Source organism: Solanum verrucosum, unplaced genomic scaffold, assembly GCF_900185275.1.
Source record: "Solanum verrucosum unplaced genomic scaffold, falcon-dt-bn FXZP01000060.1, whole genome shotgun sequence".
NCBI classification, from domain to species: Eukaryota; Viridiplantae; Streptophyta; class Magnoliopsida; order Solanales; family Solanaceae; genus Solanum; species Solanum verrucosum.
The window spans coordinates 9,924,730-9,947,681 of record NW_026020129.1 but is presented as its reverse complement, the minus strand read 5'-3'; the positions used below and the strand labels follow the sequence as shown (position 1 = coordinate 9,947,681).

At 31.8% G+C, this 22,952-nt stretch overlaps 3 protein-coding genes across 3 annotated transcripts; all 3 read left to right on the top strand.

Annotated features, from left to right (window-relative positions):
- Positions 1–1,991: 1,991 nt before the first annotated feature.
- LOC125826205 (uncharacterized) lies at positions 1,992–6,395 on the top strand. The gene is made up of 2 exons (XM_049505525.1): positions 1,992–2,281; positions 4,728–6,395. The coding sequence occupies exons 1-2, from the start codon at positions 2,168–2,170 to the stop codon at positions 5,943–5,945; spliced, it is 1,332 nt and encodes a 443-aa protein (XP_049361482.1). The 5' UTR covers positions 1,992–2,167; the 3' UTR covers positions 5,946–6,395.
- A 1,426-nt stretch (positions 6,396–7,821) lies between these two features.
- Positions 7,822–9,662, top strand: LOC125826204 (BTB/POZ domain-containing protein At5g41330). The gene has a single exon (XM_049505524.1). It carries the CDS (start codon positions 7,887–7,889, stop codon positions 9,276–9,278), a length of 1,392 nt encoding a protein of 463 aa, XP_049361481.1. The 5' UTR covers positions 7,822–7,886; the 3' UTR covers positions 9,279–9,662.
- Positions 9,663–20,272: 10,610 nt separating this feature from the next.
- LOC125826309 (cytochrome P450 86A22) lies at positions 20,273–22,952 on the top strand. Its single transcript, XM_049505625.1, has 2 exons — positions 20,273–20,383; positions 20,987–22,952. The coding sequence occupies exon 2, from the start codon at positions 20,993–20,995 to the stop codon at positions 22,655–22,657; it is 1,665 nt and encodes a 554-aa protein (XP_049361582.1). The 5' UTR covers positions 20,273–20,383; positions 20,987–20,992; the 3' UTR covers positions 22,658–22,952.

Here is a 22,952-nt window from a genome sequence, read left to right as displayed (position 1 = left end):
AATGAGCCAAGCGTGCACGTTAGTTCAAAGAGTAAAAGAGAGAGGAATTTTCAAGGTGGGTCCCTAACCTACGCGGAAGGAACAAGGAAGGTTGCGCATGATAAATTAATTAAAAAGCCATCGAGTAAATAGATGTGCACACGTGCGCACTCATTGCCCCTAACAAAAAGTATTCATCGGTAAATTAAATTACTTATAATAAATTTATAATACTATAATCTATTTTTCCTTTATTATATTTAGTCAATAACGTGTGGTCCACATAAAGACCAAATTACCCTCAATAATATGGTTCAATATATAGAACAACAACAATAATAATCAAAACGAGATTTAAAAAAATATATATATGTAGATTATATTCTTATTTTTGTACGATAAAGATGTTGCTTCAAACAAACTCTGTTCAATTTAAGAGAAACACTTTCGATGTAGATTTATGGGGGGAAAACAATAACAACACGATAACAAGATAAAGAGCAAATAAAACATGTATATTGAATAATATGAAGTTGCGCGATTACTATGAATAAGGAGAATACAAGGAGCAGAAGCTCTCCCATTTATTAAGAGTTCATTTTTATAAATTATGCTTTGAAAATTTAAAATTGATCACTAACTAGTATTTTATGTAATTATTTAAAGATAGATTTTTTTATTTATTAAAATGAATAAGCAAAAAATATTATTATTATTATTATTATTATTATTATTATTATTATTATTAAGGATAGCATTTTTTTAGTAGCACACTAATATTTTAATATAGTTTCTTTTAATTCTTGAATTGTCACCATCAAAAAAATTATTTTCTACTTATATTTTTGGTGGTTAATAATTTTTTCTATATTGAAGTGAATTTTTTGCTATTATGTCATATGAATCCCATGAGATAGTCATTATTTAATAAGTTCATGTCAAAATTGTGATGGGTTGTATAATTCAACTATAAGGTGGAATTGATTTTTATCATGCATTTGATCCATTTTAAATTAAAAGATATCAAAGAATATTCAAATTTTGAAATATATTACTAATTTTTCTTTCTAAAATGAAGCATGGAAGGGTTAAAGAAAAGACTTATATTAGTGTTTGCATCAAATCCTAACTAGTACATGATATATTTTGTCATTTTATTGTATTACTCAATTAAAATAAGTTAATATAATTTATATGATCAAATATTTCTGAATAGCTTGCTTCTTTTATGATCAATTCAAGATATAGTGTAATTATAATCAAAATGACTTCATTTTAATTTATACGCGGCACCCAAGATATAAAATATACATATAACACTAAATTCACTCTCAAACTTAAATTTTAGAATTTACCGTAATTTAATCGATTTAACAAGATAACTCGACAATAATAAAATATTACTACTATTTTTGTTACATTAAAGTTTAAACCTAACAATATAAAAAAAGATACTGAATTATTTTGTCATAATAGCAACAAGAACAACAAGAGTAAATTCATAAATGGTGTCGAAAGAAGGATAAACAAAATTGTTTTTGACATTCCCTCGATTAATAAAAATGTAATTAAAATGGTTCTCAAAGTAAATAAAAAATTTATTATCTCTTTCAAGCTATCATTACTAAATTAAATGAATCAAACCATATACAACAACTAATAATTACTCCTATAATTAAGAATGAAAACCAAAATCTTAAATAAAATTGGAACTTTTTTTATATATATAAAAAAACAATAACTTAAATTACATTAAATGTGGCTAGCAAAATTCAGGTGAAACACCACCCAATTCATCATGCCCTTATTCAATTCCAAAAGAAGAAGCCCATTATGGTAATTTCACAATTCGTAAAAATGATTAATTATAATTTAACCTTTAATAAAGTACCTTTTAATTACCTTTTACCAATAATAATAACCCTATTATAAGTCATTGCCGTGTTTGACCTCCAAAGCCACCATATAAATTCATACTATATATAAAAATAAATCTATTAATATATATGTATTTACAGAACTATATATTATAGTTATTGATTTCTTCTTCTGTAAATTTGTTCGGTTACCGGAAAAAGTTTGTGATTTTCGATCGGAAAAGTGAGTTCCGGCGATGCTATAGAGCTGAGGAGTCGTCGTCGGAGTTTAGAAATTTTGAGGTGATTCGTTGTGTAAAAGCAAGGAGAAGATGAGTAGAGTGAACGGAGAGCAGAGAGGAGTTGATAGCACTTTGGAGACTATAAACGCTGCTGCTATTGCAATCGCTTCGGTTGAAAATCGTGTTCCTCAAGCCTCGATTCAGGTATAATTCATTTCGATTTGATTTTGGTTAAAACTTTTGTTTTTTTTGGAATACATAGATCGTTTTGTGGTATATTTCGACTTGAATCTAGTTACATTTTTTTAGGAATTTGAGAATTATTTTGTGTTTTACTTTGATCTGAATCAGGTTATAGTTTTGGAGTTTAACTTTGATTTGAATCTGGTTATAGTTTTTTGTTGCTTCTTTGTGGAATATGTAGATCGTTTTGGTGATTTAATTTGATTTGAATCTGGTTACAGTTTTTTTTCTTCCTTTGTGGAATTTGTAAATCGTGATTAGTATTTTTGAACTCAGAGTTGACTTAATTGAAGCTTTTAGCTAGAATTGCAAGTGAGATTCATAGATCACGGAACTTTGTGTATAGTTTTTGTTCCTTGTATTAAGAGCAGAGATGTGTGCTACGTTTAACGAAGAGTGATGTTGCATATTTCATTTTTGGGTTGGAAATTGCTTGGTATCATCCTGGTGTGAGGTTGTAATTGTTATGAATTCTGTCTCCGCTGCCTGGATTTGGGATAAATCTGCACTTTTCATCCTGTATAGCAAATAGTAGAACTTTTTGAGAAAGTTAGTGTTATCATGGAGAAAGTGTGTTAGTAATTTTGTGCCCTGTTGGAAAGCGGTGTGATGATATATCGTCAGGTAATTACCAGGAAGTTGGATAATTTGGTTCACTGCTCCTGATACATGTGCTGTCAACGCGTGTACATATGACTTGTTTGACCAAGTGAGTGAGAGAGTAGGGACTCAGAGAGATATGGTTGCAAATGCTTGAATTATGTTTGAAGTGGGGAAGAAAAGGACAAGGAGATAAAGCAATGAATGTTTTTAACCTCTTCCGATGAACCGGTAAAATGCTACTTGCTGGTGTGAGAAACAAGAGTTCTAGTAAAGACAGTGATGTAATACATAAATCATTTGCTTTCTTTCTTTTCTGAATCGATCCGAAATCTAGAAAATATGTCACTTTTGAGGTAGTGCCACTTTCCTTCTTATCTAAGCATATGCAGCCATGTCTAACTGGAGTGATTTTCTGAATGTATTTTCCAAATGCTATCTAGCCAAAAGCGTTGTTAGAAGTTATTCTTTCTTTCTTAAATGGATGCAGTAATGCAATACTCTGTTATGCGTTTCAGAGGGTTGACCGGTTGAGTTAGTTGTTGTTTTCAAGTTAGCATAATAAGATTTCAGAAGTTCCAGATTCAACAGATGCAGATATCATTTTTATTCCAAAATAATGAATTTGCTCGACTCATCTTACCATCTAATATAACGAACATTAATTTTTATCTTTGAAGGAAAAAAGAAAACATTTCTCATGTAAATTATAGATGGCTGGCTATGTTATCTATGCTTTTGATGCAGAAAGAGTGTTGTAATTTGTAAATGAATTAGAAAACATTCTGGAACTTTTGGACTCTCTAAACTGGAAGGAGTGAAATCCAGACTCATTATACATAATGAGTACCTTCTTGGTACTATTGTCAAAGTTAAAAATTATTTTATCGTCAGTTCAGAGTGCCCACTGCTTTTGGTCTTGGATCCGTACTATAGAGTGTCCTATGATACAATTAATTGCTTCATTCACACATCTAAATATGTTCCAAAAGGCTAACTGTGTTTTTTTTGTGATATCCAAACTCTTCCCATCAATTCAATAGATCAACCCTAGATCTTCCCTAAATGAGGCTGAAAGTGAAAGCCGGTTTGCTGTTTCAGTCGAAGTCAAAGAGCGATTTAATAATACCTCCTAGGCCAAGTGAAGAGGCCAAAGCACGCGAGGCATTTCCGTGAGTGGCCTCTGTTTGAAACAGATATTTATGATTGATCTTATCACGTTAGAATGTGCATGATACTTTACCAGTGCGCCGCCCCCCCCCCCAACTCTTCTTTTTCTTAATATATTGCGTAGAGGGAAGGTGGAAAGTATTGTGAGGAGGTGTGAGAATGCTAGGTAGAAGGCCACCAGGGAAGTCTTCCTGCATCCCCTTCATTTTGATTGACGCTCCTGTGACATTTGCAAATGCAGGTGTTTTTATTCCTGAACAAGGTTAAAAATAATTTCCCTCAGCTCTCTGAACATTACTCTGGGACTAGATCATCTGTCCTCCAATTCTCTTTCACTGTTCAATTATATGGACTAACATCGCCAAGGTTGCTTGTGTGTATTCTTTGCTTTTATTTCCTTGACTGCTCGATTATAAGAAACAATTAAATTGCACACATCCTTTTTCTAAGACCGAATTTAGAAACAAGATTGTTTTATTTTCTCTAATTTCCTGTCCTCTCTGCTCTCGGGTCTTATTCTGAAGAAACAATTGCTTTTGCGTAAGCATCTTGATGATGCTTTGAACTTAACTGGGATTTTGTTGTTCATTTTATGAGAAGTTCTCATCATCTCTTGCACTTTAAATTGGTTTAACAGAAACGAAGATGGGGAGGCTGCTGGAGCATGTATTGGTGTTTTGGCTCTCATAAACAGACAAAACGAATTGGACATGCAGTTTTTATTCCAGAAACAACAGCCTCTGGTGCAGATAGACCTTCTTCTAATACTTCAAGTCTAGCTCCTTCTATAGTGCTTCCCTTCATAGCACCCCCTTCATCTCCTGCATCTTTCTTGCCATCAGAACCTCCTTCAGCAACCCATTCACCAGTTGGCTCAAAATGCCTTTCTATGTCTACATATTCTCCCAGTGGACCTACCTCAATTTTTGCTATTGGGCCCTATGCTCATGAAACTCAACTGGTCTCTCCACCTGTATTCTCTGCATTCAATACCGAACCATCTACTGCTCCATTTACCCCTCCTCCTGAGTCAGTCCACCTGACTACACCCTCATCACCTGAGGTACCATTTGCTAAGCTTCTTGACCCCAACTACCAAAATGTTGCTGCTGGTCACAGATATCCTTTTGCGCAGTATGAATTTCAATCATACCAACTTCAACCAGGGAGTCCAGTCAGTAATTTAATCTCGCCTGGGTCAGCCATCTCTGTATCTGGAACTTCATCTCCTTTTCTTGACCGTGAGTATACTCCTGGACGCCCTCAGTTCCTGAACCTGGAGAAAATAGCCCCTCACGAATGGGGATCTCGGCAAGGATCTGGGACTTTGACCCCTGAGGCTGTAAACCCCAAATATCACGATAGTTTTCTTCTCAATTATCAGAACTCTGGTGTTCATCGTCTTCCAAAGCCCTTTAATGGTTGGAAAAATGATCTAACAGTGGTTGATCATAGAGTTTCTTTCGAGATAACTGCAGAAGACGTTGTGAGGTGTGTGGAAAAGAAGCCAACTATGATGATGAGAACTGGATCAGTGTCTCTCCAGGATACTGAGAGTAGCACTAAACGACAGGAAAACCTGGCTGAAATGTCAAATGGACACGATCACGGTGGACATGAGCCTTCCAGAGAAATACATGAGGGATCATCTACTGACGGAGAGGATGGACAGAGGCAGCAGAAGCACAGATCCATCACTCTTGGATCATCGAAGGAATTCAACTTTGACAATGTAGACGGAGGATATCCTGATAAAGCTACTATTGGCTCTGACTGGTGGGCCAACGAGAAGGTTCTTGGAAAGGAGCCCTGCAATAACTGGATCTTCCCTATGATGCAGCCCGGTGTCAGCTAACAGGTTTGCATCCCTTTAGTAAATCCACACCATACTAATAAGCTGCTGTTCAGCTGCCCTAATTTTCAATACAACCAGCAGCAAATACCGGAAACTCTTGATATCAAAATGTACAAGGACAACGAGGGTGTTGAAGGGAATGATGTGCAGCAGGACTGATAATAGAAACTGATACGAACGAAGGCTGTTTTTTTGGGGCACTTCCTGAACCTAGGATAAGATAGATAGGGATGTATTTTAGAAATTACACCATTTGATAAAACTAGTTTTGCTCTCCCCTCGCTGAGAGTTTTTACATTTAACTAATAGTCTACTTTTTCTGCCTTTCTAGCACTTCTATGTATAATATATAACATAAATAATTTGTTAAAACCAGTAGAAGATAATGATGATAATGTTCATTTTGTTTGATTTTATAATATTGAACTGAGACGAGTTTGAATAGAGCGACATTGAATGTGAGAATTCATGGACGAGTTGAATGAAAACAACTTTATATTGAGGCGTACTAGTTGTTCTTATTCTCTATTCTACAAAAACTTTATATGAAAATAAATTTGAGAAATTACAAGGAAGAAGGGTGAGTAGGATATGTAGCTGCCAACATCATCTAGTGATAGAAAATTAGTGCATTGAATTTTGGAGGCCAAGTAGAGTGAACGCCGCCAATATTGTTTGGTCCCCAAGATAAATATTACTCCTAGTTGTATAACTTTCAATTAAGAGTAATTAAAATGTGTTGGCTGAATTATAGGGGTGGAGTACCTAATCTCAAAGATTTAGCATTTAATTAAAGTTTCATTTTAGGGTTGACATTGTATTTGGTTTTAATAATTCCCATGGACACCTGCAATCGCTAGGATAATTTACAAATTACATAGATTTGAAATGTTAATCGCATTATACAAGCCTTTGTTATGAGCACGATCGAGAAATAGATTGACGTACCACACCCCTCTATAGAATTTTATCTATGATCTCCCTTATGAGATACTCTTGCTACAATACAGATATTCTTTTGGAATAACGACCACAATATTATTAGTATGCACATTTTTCATGTTTTTGTTTTTATTGTATATATTTAGTTAAAGGCTTTCTAGATTGGTGTTTGAAGAGACATTCCAATTTCCATATATTCTCTCTTCATCCCATTGCGTCAATCAAATAACTTAATTTTTTTATGTGAATATTAAATTAATATACCTTCAGCAACTATTAGATTAATAATAGTATCATGTCAATTAAACATAAACTCAAATATTCCAAATGTTATTAAGTAATCCTCTTTTCAGTGTTCCTTTTTATTTCATTTCCCCACTCTTAACAATACCTTTAAATAAAGGAAAAATTGGTCTATGTTGGATTGCTATATTAACCCTCGTGCAACAAAAGTCAAACAGCTAAAATATTCTAGAAACAAAAAAGCCATTTTTGACCAATTTCAGTTTCTATGACTTTCTAGAGCCCCTCTTTTAGCAATTTCATAATTTTTAAATATTTTAATTTCCCCATATTTTTCTAAACAAGTTAATTATTCATCCAACCAGGAAACTTCCAGTAATAATTAATACTAGTTGCTTTTGAATTCAAAGATCCCAACTTTCATTTTTCTTGAAAAAAGAAAAATCAAGTCTTTCCCTCTATATATATATTGAACCCCATTCTTGAATTTACCAAAAATCACTAAAAAAAATCGAAATAAAAAAAAAAACTGAGTCTTTTACATTGAGATTTCAAGAATTCATTCCCAAAGCTTGAAAAACACCATTCTTGAAATACCCAAATCACAAAATCTCCAAAAAAACAAAAAAAAAAAGAGTCATTACATTGTATTTCAAGAATTCCCAAAGCTTTGAAATACCATTCTTGAAAAAATTCCAAAGAAAAAAATATAAAAATTGAGTCTTTACATTGAATTTCAAGAATTCCCAATTAAAGATGCCACCTTTTGTTGGATCTCATCCTCTTTCATCTGGTTTTTCAAGAAACTCTATTGATTCATCTACAAATATTGTCACCATTGATGTAGGTGGTCATCTTTTTCAAACAACCAAACAAACCCTAAAACAATCAGGTTCAAAATCAATTCTTTCTGAAATTTCAAATCTTGATGGTTCCATTCCTTTCATTGATAGAGATCCAGAAATGTTTTCAATCTTGCTTTCCCTTTTAAGAACTGGAAATCTCCCTTCAAAAGCCAAAACCTTTGATATTCAAGATTTGGTTTTTGAATCTCAGTTTTATGGTGTTGAGCATCTTTTATTGAATTCCCATTCTAATCCTTCTCAGTTTGAACCTTTTGATCTTGAAAAATCTTTGATTTTGCCTTTAAGTGGTAGGGATTCACCTACTGCTATCTCAACAACTCAATTAGGGTCAGTTCAAGTAGCTCATGGTTGTAAAATCACTTCATTTGATTGGTCATTAAAGAGAAAATCAACCATTTTAACACAATTTGCTGGTATTGACTCTATGTTATCTTTATCACCAAATGTTGTTGCTGCTGGTGCTACTGACTTTTCAGGTTTACAAATTATTGATGTTAGTAAAGGTTTTGTTAAAGAAACTTTGAATTGGGAAAATGTTACTAAGTCTGGTTCAACAGTTCAAGCTATAGGTGCTTCAAAAGAGTTTTTGTTTACGAGTTTCGAATCATCTAGGAGAAACTCTAACTGCATTATGATATATGATTTGAGTGATAATGGTTTTAGGCCTGTTTCTGAGATAGGTCATTATGAAATCTTTGGTGCTGAATTAGATTCCGCGATTCCAGCTACTAAACTTAGTTGGATTTCTAGTTATAACTTGTTGATGGCTGCTGGTTCACATAGTGGACCTTCTGGTGTTAGAGGGAACATTAGATTTTGGGACTTGAGATCAGGGAACGCGGTGTGGGAGATCAAGGAAAATGTTGATTGCTTCGCTGATTGCACTGTTTCGGATGATCTTTCAGCTATTCTGAAAGTTGGTGTGCATTCAGGCGAAGTTTTCATATCGGATTTGAGGAATATTGGAAAGGAAAACACTTGGACTTGTCTTGGTGATTCAAGAAAAGTAACAAATGGTAAGAAAGAAGGGTTTGGGAGTAAAATTGAGAGTCATGGGAATCAAGTTTTTTGTAGTAAAGGTGGAAATATCGAATTGTGGTCCGAGGTTTTGATTGGTTCTTCGATTAAAGATAGAGTTTTTAGGAAGAACTCAATGGGGAGAGCAAAAGATAGTTGTGGAAATAAGATAACACATTTCAGCTTTGGAGGTAACAAGATGTTTGTTACAAGGAAAGATCAGCAATTTGTTGAAGTTTGGCAGAGTTCAGTAAGGGGATTCTAAGTTGTGTGTCGGATTCTTCAAAAATGCACTACTACTTCTGGAGGGTACGACACGTGTAAATTTCTCCTGGTTGTGCAATCATTTGATAACCAGAGTCATTCTTCGATAATGTTCACTGTGAGTCTGACATGTTTGAAGAGTACGAGCTTGCTCCCGGTTTAACAACAGTCATTCTTTGATAAATGATCACTGTGATTCAGACATGTTTGAAGAGTACGAGCAGAGTAGCCTGAAGATTCTGCGAGTGACGGACCGGACCATCTTATTTTCGATCTCTTGATTCTTGCTGTTCATTATTATAAATTGATCTGTATATACTTTCTTTAGTTCAAATGCACAAATTGTATGTATATGAAGAGAGTGGAATATCAAACTTTAATTTGCTACTAAGTATTTGTTTTCATGTTCTTTTACCTCACCATTAATAAGTGGTAGACTCATGACTTATGTGACACTAAGAAAATAACTCATCGTGGATTTTTCGATCCAAAAGCTTGGTCAGACACCACAATTCTCTAAAATAAACGAGCATCAGCAGCTTGCCAAACATGCTAGAAGTACTAAAAAGATATTTTCCATGCCACGTAGATTCCATTAAAGGGGAGAACGTCCACTAACAAAAACTTCTTCATTCTCAAAAACTCAAACTTGAAACTTCTGATTAAAGATGGAGGGATTCTATTTATTCGACCACATCCCAGGATGATTATCATCCGTTTAAGTAAGGTTATATTCTTTTCTCCATCACTCTTAAAACTTTGATTCACAACAACTCTAATTTTTATACTATCATTTAGTCCTTTCACTTTTTTATCCCCTGAAACTGAATCCTGCATTCAGAAAAACTGCAAATCAACATAACATAAAAAAAAAAAGTTACTAACAAATAGTAACAAGAAAAACCAAATCCTCGTGAGATTGATATTTTACTATACTATCTTTGATACAACGCGAACCTAGCTAGTTGTTTTCACCTTTTGTCTTCTTTCTAGTACTAGTACTAGTATATCTTTTTCTCATTTGGTTCATATCGATCTCTTCCTCTGTAGCATCATCAACTAACTCACGACTAGTTACTAATTCTTTGCTACCTATTTCCTCAAACTCTATTGACGACTTTGGACTTGCATCTCCTTGCACGAAACTTGAAGCAGAATTCGCGTTGTGGTGTCTGTATGAGACTAATAACATCTCAGTCTTACCTGTTGTCCCTGTTAAATTAGGTCTTAGGCCTAACTCACACCCCAAAAACTAGCTCAAAGGGAGGAGGATTGTCCAAGCCTTATAAGGAGATCACCCATCTCATTAACCACCGATGTGAGACTTTTGTCATTCTTTAACACCCCACCTCACGCCCAGTGCTTAACATCTGGTGCATGAGCAATTTTGATTTTGGGGTACCCAACATCGGGTGAGATGGACTCTGCTCTGATACCATGTTAAATTAGGTCTTAGGCCTAACTCACACCCCAAAAGTTAGCTCAAAGGGAGGAGGATTGTCCAAGCCTTATAAGGAGTCCACCCATCTCATTAACCACCGATGTGAGAACTTTTGTCATTCTTTAACAGTCCCCAGCTGCTTATCCATAGAACTGATTCATTGAAGTAAAACGTCGAGGTGTTAAATCAATGACACAACTTTGTTCTTCTTCTTTCAAGTAATCCATTTCCTGCAATGTATGTATAAAGTTTTATTATATACAAAAACTGAACAGCAATGTTCTAAATTCAGGGGATGTTCGCTTGTTTTACGGTCATTTGTAAGGAAAAGTATGTCTTAGAGCATTGATGATGACCCTGAAGCGTCCACAACATGGACAAAGTGTTCTACATGTTTTATGTATCGCTTCAAGACTTAAGTGCGTCTTAGACAACATTGTTGATAACTTAGAAATCCCTTGGTATTAGCCTAGGTTCAAAATTCAAGGTATTTTTGGCCCGCTCCTCTACCCTGCTCCAACTCAAATACCTAATTTTGAGCTTAAACCATACATCTCACGTTGCGTCCTTATCACTTGAATCCATCTATCAATTACCACTTGCTTAAAGAGATATTGCCGGTATACATATTGGAGAAAATATAAGCAATTACTTCAAGATACAACAAAGCCATAGTTTTTCTTAAGCTACTTCTAGAGAGTCCTAATAGTTATATATAAACTAATTAAACGATGACTTTTTCATAATAGTCATGTTCTTTCATGAATAGACACGCGTGTTGAATTTAAGACATCTATCTATATATTACAAAATATCCAACAGATATAACACATTGAAATTTAGTGGCTGATCAAAACCAGAAAGATTAAAACACTCACATGGGCGGAGCTAGGGTATCGGAAGGGTTATATTGATTTTCCCCCCTAGGTGTTAAATTTCCTTTGCTTTTTTCTTATATTTATATTTTGAATCCCCTTGACGAGAATTTTGATTCCGCCACGAAAAATCTCAAGACGGCAAAATAAACTTAACTACTCATTCCAACACTAGGTTTGGTGTTTTCAGTATCTATTAAATCAACTGCTCACATACAAACATCTAAATTCTTGGTTTAAAAAACATTAAACAGTAATTATCGTAATTAATTTCAACATAAAATTATAATAAAGTTTAATAATCTCAGATTAGAGATGCACATACCTTCAATCGAACAATTTGATGTATCTATTAAACAACTAATAACAGATTAGAACTCTACGCAAAATAAAGACTTGTTAGTAAATAAAGAAAGAAAGATAGATGGACGAGCCCATTATCCATCAACCCGGTTATTTAATTTGGGCTATTAAAAAGTTTAGTTCGATACTGAATTACATAAATGTTTCTTTTTAGGTCACTATTTAGATTTTGTTTTTATTTTGATAAGTTGTGCGAATATAGTCATTTTTAAGTCACTCTTCTTGACATTGTTAGATTCAGGTCTAATATTTACTCTGTTGCCCAATTTTGTTAGATAAAATATTAGATCTTCGTTTAATTATCGCTTGCAATAGCTTACAAATTTTAGACGGAGATGATCAGAGGCAACTCAACAACGTGGTGTATGAGTTAAACAAACGTGAACTTTGTGGCAAATAAAAGACTGGTAGTTAAATGAGATGAAGGAATAATTCACTAAACACTTCAGCCAGCTAGTATACAAATATGTCCAAAGTGTATAGGTTGTATATACATATATTATTTATACATTATTGTGTATACAATACATGTAATATGCACAATTATGTATATTACAACCAATTTAGTTTACTAGTTCATCGAATAGTATATATCCGCAACTTTTGTAATAAAGAGCGATAGAAAGACAGACCCATTAATTATCCTAGACCATCGTATCATCAATTACCATTATTTGTACGTGTTTATCTATTTAGGATTGTGGTTAATATGAAGATAAAGTTTAACCATACGTTGAAGTCTTCCTAGAAATTTATAAATTTTAAATTCGAAATATATCTTTGTCTTGGTTGTCACCTTCACTTCTATTATTTCAATTTTGAATTTAACAAAGTTATATATTTTCTTTAAAATAATTACAATAAGTTTACGGCAATTGTATTTGTAATTCTTTATAAATTTAATTTAATATCTATTTTACAAAAAAATCTTCATTTTGACAACTTAAGAAATCTAAAAGAAAAAATTATCTTCAAAATTGTAAGTGGACGTATATATAGATAGAAGACTATAAGTGTATAACGTAAGCTAGCTTTTGACTATAAATTTTGAATCAGATTTAAAAAATTTATCTTCAAATATCATTATGGTCATAAATTGAACAAATTTTAAAAATCAGATCTTCAAATATTTTCAAGTTTCCAAAAACTTGGCTCAGACCACTAGTTTTTCGGAAAATTTCACTTTTACTCTTAAAACTTTAAATTTTTTTCAAGTAAAATGCATATCGATCCGAACACAACTTCAAATTCCAAAAATCACAACTTTAAATATTCAAATTTCAATTTCAAAATCATGATTAAACCAGAGTAAATTTGAGGACAGCCACATTTGACGGCCAATTACTATTTATAATAAGTAGGGTTTCATAATTATATATCAAATAAACCATATTGGCGGTTTTCAAAGTCTTTTTTTGAATTTGTCATGTCTAGTAGACGTTGAAAATTGAAACTACAATAGTGTTACGTATTGAAAAAGATCTTGTTGACTTATGCCCAACATATCACAAAAAAAAAAGGTTAGGAATTAACAAAGGTGAAAGTTCGGTATAGTTTGTGTTCATCTCGACTATTTTATTGGCTTTCTGCTATTTTTCAGTAGAATAAGTATCTGATAACTCTTAAAGATAGATTATTTGAATTTTATAAGTTCTGATCAATCATATAGGATAATACTACGTACTAACCTTTAATGAATAAATTCTAGATTTGATGTTTATACATATATTTAGTGGATCAAATATACTGAGTTAGATGCACTCATTAAATAAAAGACTGAACAAGAAAGAACTATACATATGATGGTAGAGAAAAATCATGCGATTAACGTGGGTTGTGGTGTAATGGTAAGATTATTTATTCTTAAATAGAGCTTTCAAGTTCGTATTATGGGTATGAAAAAAATCCTATTGGTCTGCAGTGTGCTATCCAAATTTTGTTGGAGCTCCAATGCGAACTTCGAACACCCGGTGTAAGACCAAAAAAAAGAAGAGAAAGCATACAAAAGAAAATGATGAGATTTCTACCTCTTTAATTAAACGTCTCTAATTTGAGTTTTCTAAAATGAAAAAAAAAATTATATTGAAAACATTGGCATTAGAAATATGACTACTTATTGGACGGATCAGATGAATAATTATGCTTAATGGTTTGACTTATCGGGTATTGAATTTCAAATATACTAATCCACTAGCCATTCAATAAGCTATTGGTTGCTTTGGTATCAGATTAGGAATTAATGGACGGTTATTTGACGGTGTATTGGCTTCAGCATTTCATGCTCCCTTCTTTCACTTTCACTCACCAGTATATTGATCTCCCATCAAACAAAATATTTTTTCTAGCCCTACTAAAGCTACTAAAATTAATAATTATAAATCACAGTGAGACACATATGAAAGTCTAAATTTTGATGAGGGTATGTGCACATACGTATTTACTTAACAAATATACTTAAAAGTAAAAATGTAACTACGATAATTCTTAACAAGTTAACGGTTCACCCAATAAAAAAATTGTGTAGTTAATCCGCTCCAGCACCGATAAACCGTTAACTTATAAAATTTTAATCCATTCAACCGTCAATTCGATAATTTAATACCAATGTTTAATTTTGCAATTAGCTTATCAATTACGATATTTCGATTTTGAACAATCCTAATTAAAAATATGCTAGACAATATGCAAGTCGAATTTAATCAATTGTCAATACAATCACCAAACCCCGAATAAAAAAAAAAATATGGTGAGAGCTAGAGAAAGTCAGACACGTCCATGTATAATGTTTAATGCTATGTGTTGTGAGTGGTTGTCCAACTAAGAACAATAACTTTAAAGCTTCCAGGGTGTCTGCCATCTGTATTTTGCATCCATTGCCGTCTAATTACTTATGGTTTGTGGCCCCATTTTGTTATCCGCTCAGTATTTGATATTCGTATTGAGATTTCTACTATTTCAGATTATCCTCGGTTCAAATCGTACATGATAGTTGTCACCTATTATAGATAGTTGCGCTATCCTCCGATTTTTTTTTTTTACATAATGATTCCAACTTTGTATACCCATAGACCATAGTTAACATATTTCTCCCTTGATTATACTTTAGTATCACATTATAGATCCTCATTTCAACGCTATCTTTCGTATTAGTGAATCGGAATATAGTGCATATGTACTCTTGTAACTTTAATTCTTGGTTGGTTGAAAGAAGTTGTAGGTAGCTTTTAATTCAAATATATAATAAAAGAATAATAAATTAATAGTACATGTCTCATAAAACATTTACTATTGACCAATAAAAGAATTAATTGGTATCCTTTATTTTTATATTCACTTTTTTATTTATCTTTTAGCACTCTTTTGTTTCTTGCAATAATAGACAATTATTGATGTATTAATTGCTTTCTAAAAATTAGGTATGCAATTGCTTTGTTCCCCGTTTACTAGGTCTCCCCTCCAATTTCAATTTTTTTAATTTGAAATCACTTTAGTGACTGTGAATATTAATTGCATATAAATATATGGAGCATAATATATAGTCCATACAATATTTAGAGTTTTTTTTTTAATTCTTTATTTTCGTTGTTCTTGAATTTCAAGATTCATTATCCATTTGAAATAATTTGATCATATCACACTTTTTCACCTTTTGTGTATTGAGTCTGTCAGAAATAATCTTTTACCTTTTTCAAATCCTAGATTTACATTGAATATAATGTTGTTTGTTATTTATTACGAGATTTTACGAAATTTAACAAAAAAATTAAATCAACTATAGTTGTGTTTGAAAGAGACTAGTTTATTAGAATAGCATAATGCCCTAGTACATAAAACATGGACTTAATAAAGTAGTAGAAGATATTTGAAAAACTTATAGTCAATAAAAGATGTATTACTACAAGCTATAAGTAATAATATCATTCTTCTTTTAGGTACGAATTTTTTTTTATTATAATTTCATTGAAAACGTGTTTTTTTTTTTGGTTCTAAAGAATAAAACCACATATAGTCCATGCTGATTTTTATACCATTTTCAGATTCTGTATATTTATCATGGTGTGCTACAGTTTTTGGCATATAAATCTAATCAAGATTCTTTTTTGGACTTCAATGACTTGACACCTAACATCATGGGCGAAGTTTATTGAAAATATTATTTAAATTGATTAAGTGATTTTCTAAGTGAAATATAAATAGTTGGGTGATTTTCTAAGTGAAACATCAATAGTTAAGTGACTTTTGAGTTAAAAAACAAAGTTGAGTGACTTTCTAAGTAAACAACCCAAAGTTGAGTGACTTTCTAAGTGAAGTATTCAAAGTTGAGTGACCATCTGAGATATTATCTCTAATTACAATGGTTATTTTTTCTTCTTTGTCCTAAGTTTTTTCATACACAAGAAGATATATCCCCTTTCTCTTTTTCCTTTTCAAGAAATGATGAAATAATCATTTATTTATTTTTAGTTATTATATAAAAAGAGAGGAGACTTAAAGCAAGTAACATTTAAAGAGCAAATTAAATATACTTCTGTCTTCGTGTTATATTTTATATTATAATTTTCTTTTTTAGACGTAAATGTGGATAGACATATGCTAAATATGAAACTAATTTAACCCTTACAAGTTACAATTGTTTAACATTTTTCATTCTTAACTTTTAAATAATTGACTTATTAATATTTAATCCCAAGTTTTCCACACACGAAAACCATTTTTTATTCATTAGAATTTTCACTAACATGAATTCTAGTGAGATAGTTAAAATTTCTCTACTCTTAATTATCGGAGATCTTAAATTTGAACCAATAAAATAACATTCCGTCATTAGAGACAAGTCTGGCACGAATAACCAAAAAAAATATATATTTAAGATATGCTAATTCTGTAGGAACATGCAAACTGATCTCGTCACGTAATCAACAAAATCAAAATTATTTTGAGTGTTTATTAGTTTCAAGTTATGTACTACTAATAATATAATATATGCTTTTGAGTTTGATCATAGTCATAATTAATACTTTCTCCGTCTCAAATACTTATCGTTCTTAGTTATATTAATAATATTTATCTCAAAATAAACTAAACAAATTAAAGTCGAGTCTAACTAGTTTAATTTTATAATGGGTAATGTTAAATGGCCAGAAAATTTGGCCAGAAATTTAAAAAAATTGTAATATTTTTTTTATTTTAAAATAAACTGATCTTTTTTCCATTTTTAATTAAAATGTATTAAAGTTAAAAGGGTAAAAATGTCGAAAAAGATAAAAATAACATAGGTAAAATACCATTCTGGCCAAATTTTCTGGCCAAAAGGATTTTTCCTTTTATAATCAAACACCTTTTGCTTAACGTTACTCCCTCCATTTCATATTAATTGAATTGTTGAGACATTTTTCATTTTTCAAATTAACTTAATTGTTCAATTTTCAAGACTATTTTTAGAACGTTCTTCCAATTTTATCCTTCATTAGTTAATATTGGAATTAGTTATTAATTAGTGCTTAGTTATTTTAATTATTAATTTGACAATAATTAATAAGGGTAAAAATGGAAAGTTATGTCTAATTTATGTCTTAATCTTTTTTTCTTAAAGGGTGTGAAACACCTCAACAATTCAATTAATTTAAAATGGAAGGGAGTATTAATTAGGGGTGGTGGGATTAGTAAAAAGTTAATTTCGTGCACTTCAATTTTTCATTTGAAATATAGCACTCAAAATTAATCATAATTAATGTCATGGAGAAGTTTAATGCATTTCAACTTTTTAATTGATGTTGTAAATTCTTAAGTTTAGTGCACTTCAACTTTTAATCTTCAAATATATAAGTACTTCCTAGCTTCAAATCATAATTAATGTTATAGATTCGTAAGAAATTTAGCGCACTTTCAACTTTTCTTTAAAATATATCCCTCCGTTCAATTTTAATTGTTCGTTATTTCAAAAATAGTCAATTTTAACATATCAAGAACAAACAATTTTTTTTCACCATATTTTACCTTTAACACTATCTACTAATTCCTCAAATTATTTTTCAAAATCTAATACCAAATAACAATTAACAGAGATAGTATGATAAAATAACAATATCAATCAGTCATTATTTGTGTCAAGTCCAAATTATATAACAAGTAAGAATGAACTGAGGGAGTATATGTTTGCTAGTTAGTAGTGCTCAAATCATAATTAACTTGAGCCAAAAGTCTAATAAAATAATTTTATTTTTATTTTTTAAGATAGAAATAAAGACTACATATACTTTACGTGTATATATATAAATATATTATTGATAAACATTCTTCACTAAAATCCAACTGATTTTTTTTCTCTCCTTGACATATGCAGGTGGCCAATGTCTCTTTCCCCAAATAAGAAAAAAAATCTCCATCTAATATTATTTTATTTTATTTTGTACTAAGTATATAGTTTGTCTTTGTATAATTTTCTCAACTAATCTCATTAACTTATTCTTCTTTTCCTTCATATTTAATGCTTGAATTTAAGAAAGGGAACTCTTTCCTACAAAATTAGGTGAGTGTTGCATTTTTGTTTCTCTATTTTTTTTTAATTGTAGACAATAGGTAAGAGGAAAGGAAATGAAAAAAGTACCTAAACAAATAAAATATCACAAAAGATTTAAAGTTTACAAGTTTCGATTTGAGTTAGTACTGATTTAAAATTGATAAATTATTCATATTAAATAATATTTTTAAGAAAAATACAATTTAATTAGGCCAAAGATGAATATCCCCCCAAAAATTGTCACTATAGTCAAAATAATTTGGTCCAAAGTTTCAATTCAGTATTTTAGAAATTAAGAAGACATTAATTATTATTTTCCATTTTTACCTTGGTAGTTATAATCTAATCAAATACCTTTTATTTATAGTATAATATTATTAAATGGTTTTCTTAATAGATGTTTTAAAGTTTTGAGATAAGAAAATCATTCAATATATTATTAGTAAAAAGATTATTTGATTAAATTACTCTTTCATCTCTTCAAACTTCTTAGAAAATTATGTAGATAATTTATTATAAAATAAGAAAAGTTCACCTTGATTTCTTAAGATGATACTTAATTTTAGACCAAATTAGTTTGTTTAAATTAGTGAGAGAACTATGAAATTTGTACGAAGTAAAAATATAATAAAGTAAACACACGAAAAAATTAACGACGATTCAATATATAGTATAAAATAATAACAATTCAGTATAATTATATATGTAAAGTCTGAAGAGGATAACGATAAATTAATATATAATCTATAATAATAGTAAATCTAGTATAATCGTATATGTGGAGCCTGAAGAGGATTGAGTGTTAATGAAAAAAAAAAAGTCTTAGAAGGTATCTTTCAACATTTTCCTATAATGGAGACTATTAATTGAAGGAAGTTCCAACAAATAGCCATTAGAGACATATTATATGTGCATGTGATTCTTAGTTAATGGTGTATACCTTTTTTTTAGTTATTAACTCTTTTTTTTCTTTGGCTATATTTGTACACTCTCCAACGACCTCTGTTGGCATTTATTGTTATTTGCTTTTAAAGCTGTTTTTTTCATACACCATCTCCATTTATGATCCAATGGTATTTGATATTTATATTAGAATTTGATTAAATTTAGATTTGTATTGATCGAGAGTTTCGATCATATTGAGAAAACAAAGACGATGACGACTCCATGATCATGACTCAAATATAAGAACTTTTGATTAAAGATGAACGAGTACTTATCATTATCATCATGGCAGATTTGTTGGATTAATTTCAATGCACATAAACACATGGTACAATAACACATATCTAGAATAATTTCACAAGTGAACTCATGATCTTTCTGCAAAATCAAGTATTTCACTAATTATTGAGTGATAGTTTAAATAGAAAAATCACACTCTCAATAGTTTAAGTTGAAACTCAAAATACTAAGAGCGTTTAAATGCATTTTTGACCTTTTAACTCTTTTAGAATTGATATAATATTATTTGTTGGTATCCATTTTCTAAAATGACTTAAAGGTGCACTTAATTGAATTGTTGATCGAGTTGTTATATGCATTCATATTCTAGAAATTCTATATCCGACTCTGCTTATCACTCAATCACGACCCTTAATTTTACATGTATCATGCATATGAATCATATATATATATATATATATATATATATATATAATACTGTGATATGTTTATACTGTATGTATTCTTGAGCTATTTTATTTTTCCCAACAAGAATCAGGCCCCTTCATTTATTATATCCTCTTCCTCTTAACTTCTATAAATCACTTTATTTCTTTTCTTCTCTGTCACTCACAACTCCTCTCTTTTCTCTCACTTCGCATTTTTTTTCCTTTTAAAAAAAATTATCATCTTTTTATTGATTTTGTTGAATCTCCAAGTGTTAACACAACCATTCTTGTAAGGTATGGAATTTTTTTGTTATATGCTATTTTTTTTTAGTGACATTTAGTTTTAGAATGTTCTTGAAATTAAATCAACTCAAAGTAAAACCAAACTTTGTTTTGTCCAAAAAAACAACATAAACATTGGTGGTGTGTTTGGTATGATTTTTAGATTTTTCATGTTTGGTTGGTCCAAATAATTTGGGAAAGTACGCTTCTTAATAATGGATGTTTTTTTATCTGATAGAAGTAAGGAAAATAAGTTTTATATATAAGTGACATTCGAAGTTCATTGTCTTAATGTCCCCAACCCCGAACCTCTACTTCCTTACCCCATTCCATCCCATAGTATTTTATTAGATTAAATATAAATACTGTTGAGATAATATTTATTTACTTACTTACATTATTGTCCAAGATCATTTGCGAAAAGTGGTCTTTTTTGAGGCTACTAATTAAATTATGTCTTCGTTAGTTTAGCGGGGTAAATTTATTTGAAAAAAAACTACTTTTATTGGTGAAATTCAAACTATAAAAAATCCATTTTTTCACAAAAATTGTACTTAAAGCTAATGTTTTTTGTTCTTTTTATTTTTTTAGTTAATTAATTAATTTATTGTGTAGGGTAAAATGGATTTATCAACGGGTATGATGATTGTAGCAATTGTAGCGGCCTATTTACTTTGGTTCAAGTCCATCACAAAATCCATGAAAGGGCCCAAAGGCCCAAAAATTTGGCCCATAGTTGGAAGTTTACCCGGCCTGCTTGAAAATGGTAACCGGATGCATGAATGGATCGCCGAAAATCTTCGGGTTTGCACCGGGACATACCAAACTTGCATATGTGCAATTCCCTTTTTAGCCCGGAAGCAAGGTCTTGTGACGGTCACGTGCGATCCAAAAAATTTAGAACATATTTTGAAGGTTAGATTTGACAATTACCCCAAGGGTCCTACTTGGCAAGCTGTGTTTCATGATTTGTTAGGTGAGGGTATCTTTAATTCAGATGGTGACACGTGGTTATTCCAGCGCAAGACTGCTGCGCTGGAATTCACCACGCGGACCTTGAGGCAGGCTATGGGTCGGTGGGTGAATCGAGCTATTAAGAATCGGTTTTGCCCGATTCTTGAAATGGCTCAGGTTCAGGGCAAGCCGGTTGAACTTCAGGATCTTCTCCTGAGGCTTACTTTTGATAATATTTGTGGTTTGACTTTTGGTAAAGATCCAGAGACGCTCTCTCCAGGGTTACCTGAGAATATTTTTGCCACGTCATTTGATCGAGCCACCGAAGCCACGTTGCATCGGTTTATTATACCTGAGTTCATTTGGAAGTTGAAGAAAATGCTTGGACTTGGAGTGGAGGTGAGCTTGAGCCGTAGCTTGAAACAATTGGACAATTACATGACCGATATCATCAATACACGTAAGCTTGAGCTAATGAATCATCAAAACGGCGGGCCCCAACACGACGACTTGCTTTCGAGGTTCATGAAGAAAAAAGAATCATACTCCGACAAATTCCTCCAACACGTGGCACTTAATTTCATCCTAGCTGGACGTGACACATCATCTGTCGCGTTGAGCTGGTTCTTTTGGCTTGTCAGCTTGAACCCAAGAGTGGAGGAGAAAATACTCATCGAGCTTTGCACAGTCTTAGTGGAGACACGTGGCAACGACACGTCAAAGTGGTTGGAAGAGCCCCTAGTGTTTGAAGAAGTTGACCAATTGGCATACCTCAAGGCAGCATTATCTGAGACCCTAAGACTTTACCCATCGGTGCCAGAGGACTCAAAACATGTCATTTCTGATGACTATTTACCTGATGGCACATTCGTGCCATCAGGTTCAAATATCACATATTCCATATACTCAACCGGTCGAATGAAATTCATTTGGGGTGACGATTGTTTGGAATTCAAGCCAGAACGTTGGATGTCAGAAGACGGTAACAAGTACCAAGTTCAAGATGCATTCAGATTTGTGGCGTTCAATGCTGGACCAAGAATTTGTCTAGGCAAAGACTTGGCATATTTGCAAATGAAATCAATAGCAGCAGCAGTGTTGCTCCGCCACCGCCTCGCGGTGGCACCAGGCCACAAGGTGGAGCAAAAAATGTCATTGACATTGTTCATGAAATATGGTCTAGTTATGAATGTTACCCCTAGAGACTTGACTCCAATTTTGGCCAAAATTGAGAAATTTTGCAAAATTGACCACTCTTGTGGTGGAGAGCATATAATCAATAATGGTATTCATCAACCAGGAGCCATTGCAGTAAATGGAATTGCAGCTTGAAGATTTATGAATCTTGCAAGTGAAAATCATATGGTAAAAAATAATTATATATAGTAGAAGGTTATTTTCATAACTACTTGATCATATGAAATGTGGCTATAAGACAAATAATGTCTATCAGGCTTTTATTTAAACAGTAGACCTGATATATAACTTTTTTCCAAAATTGGATGTTACATCTTTAACCTTTTTTTGTTTCCCTTTATCACTCTTTCATTTTCCTATGTCAATACATTATTATATATAGGTATTGTACTTCAATTTTGTGAAATAAAATATTGTACTTGTGATTTTA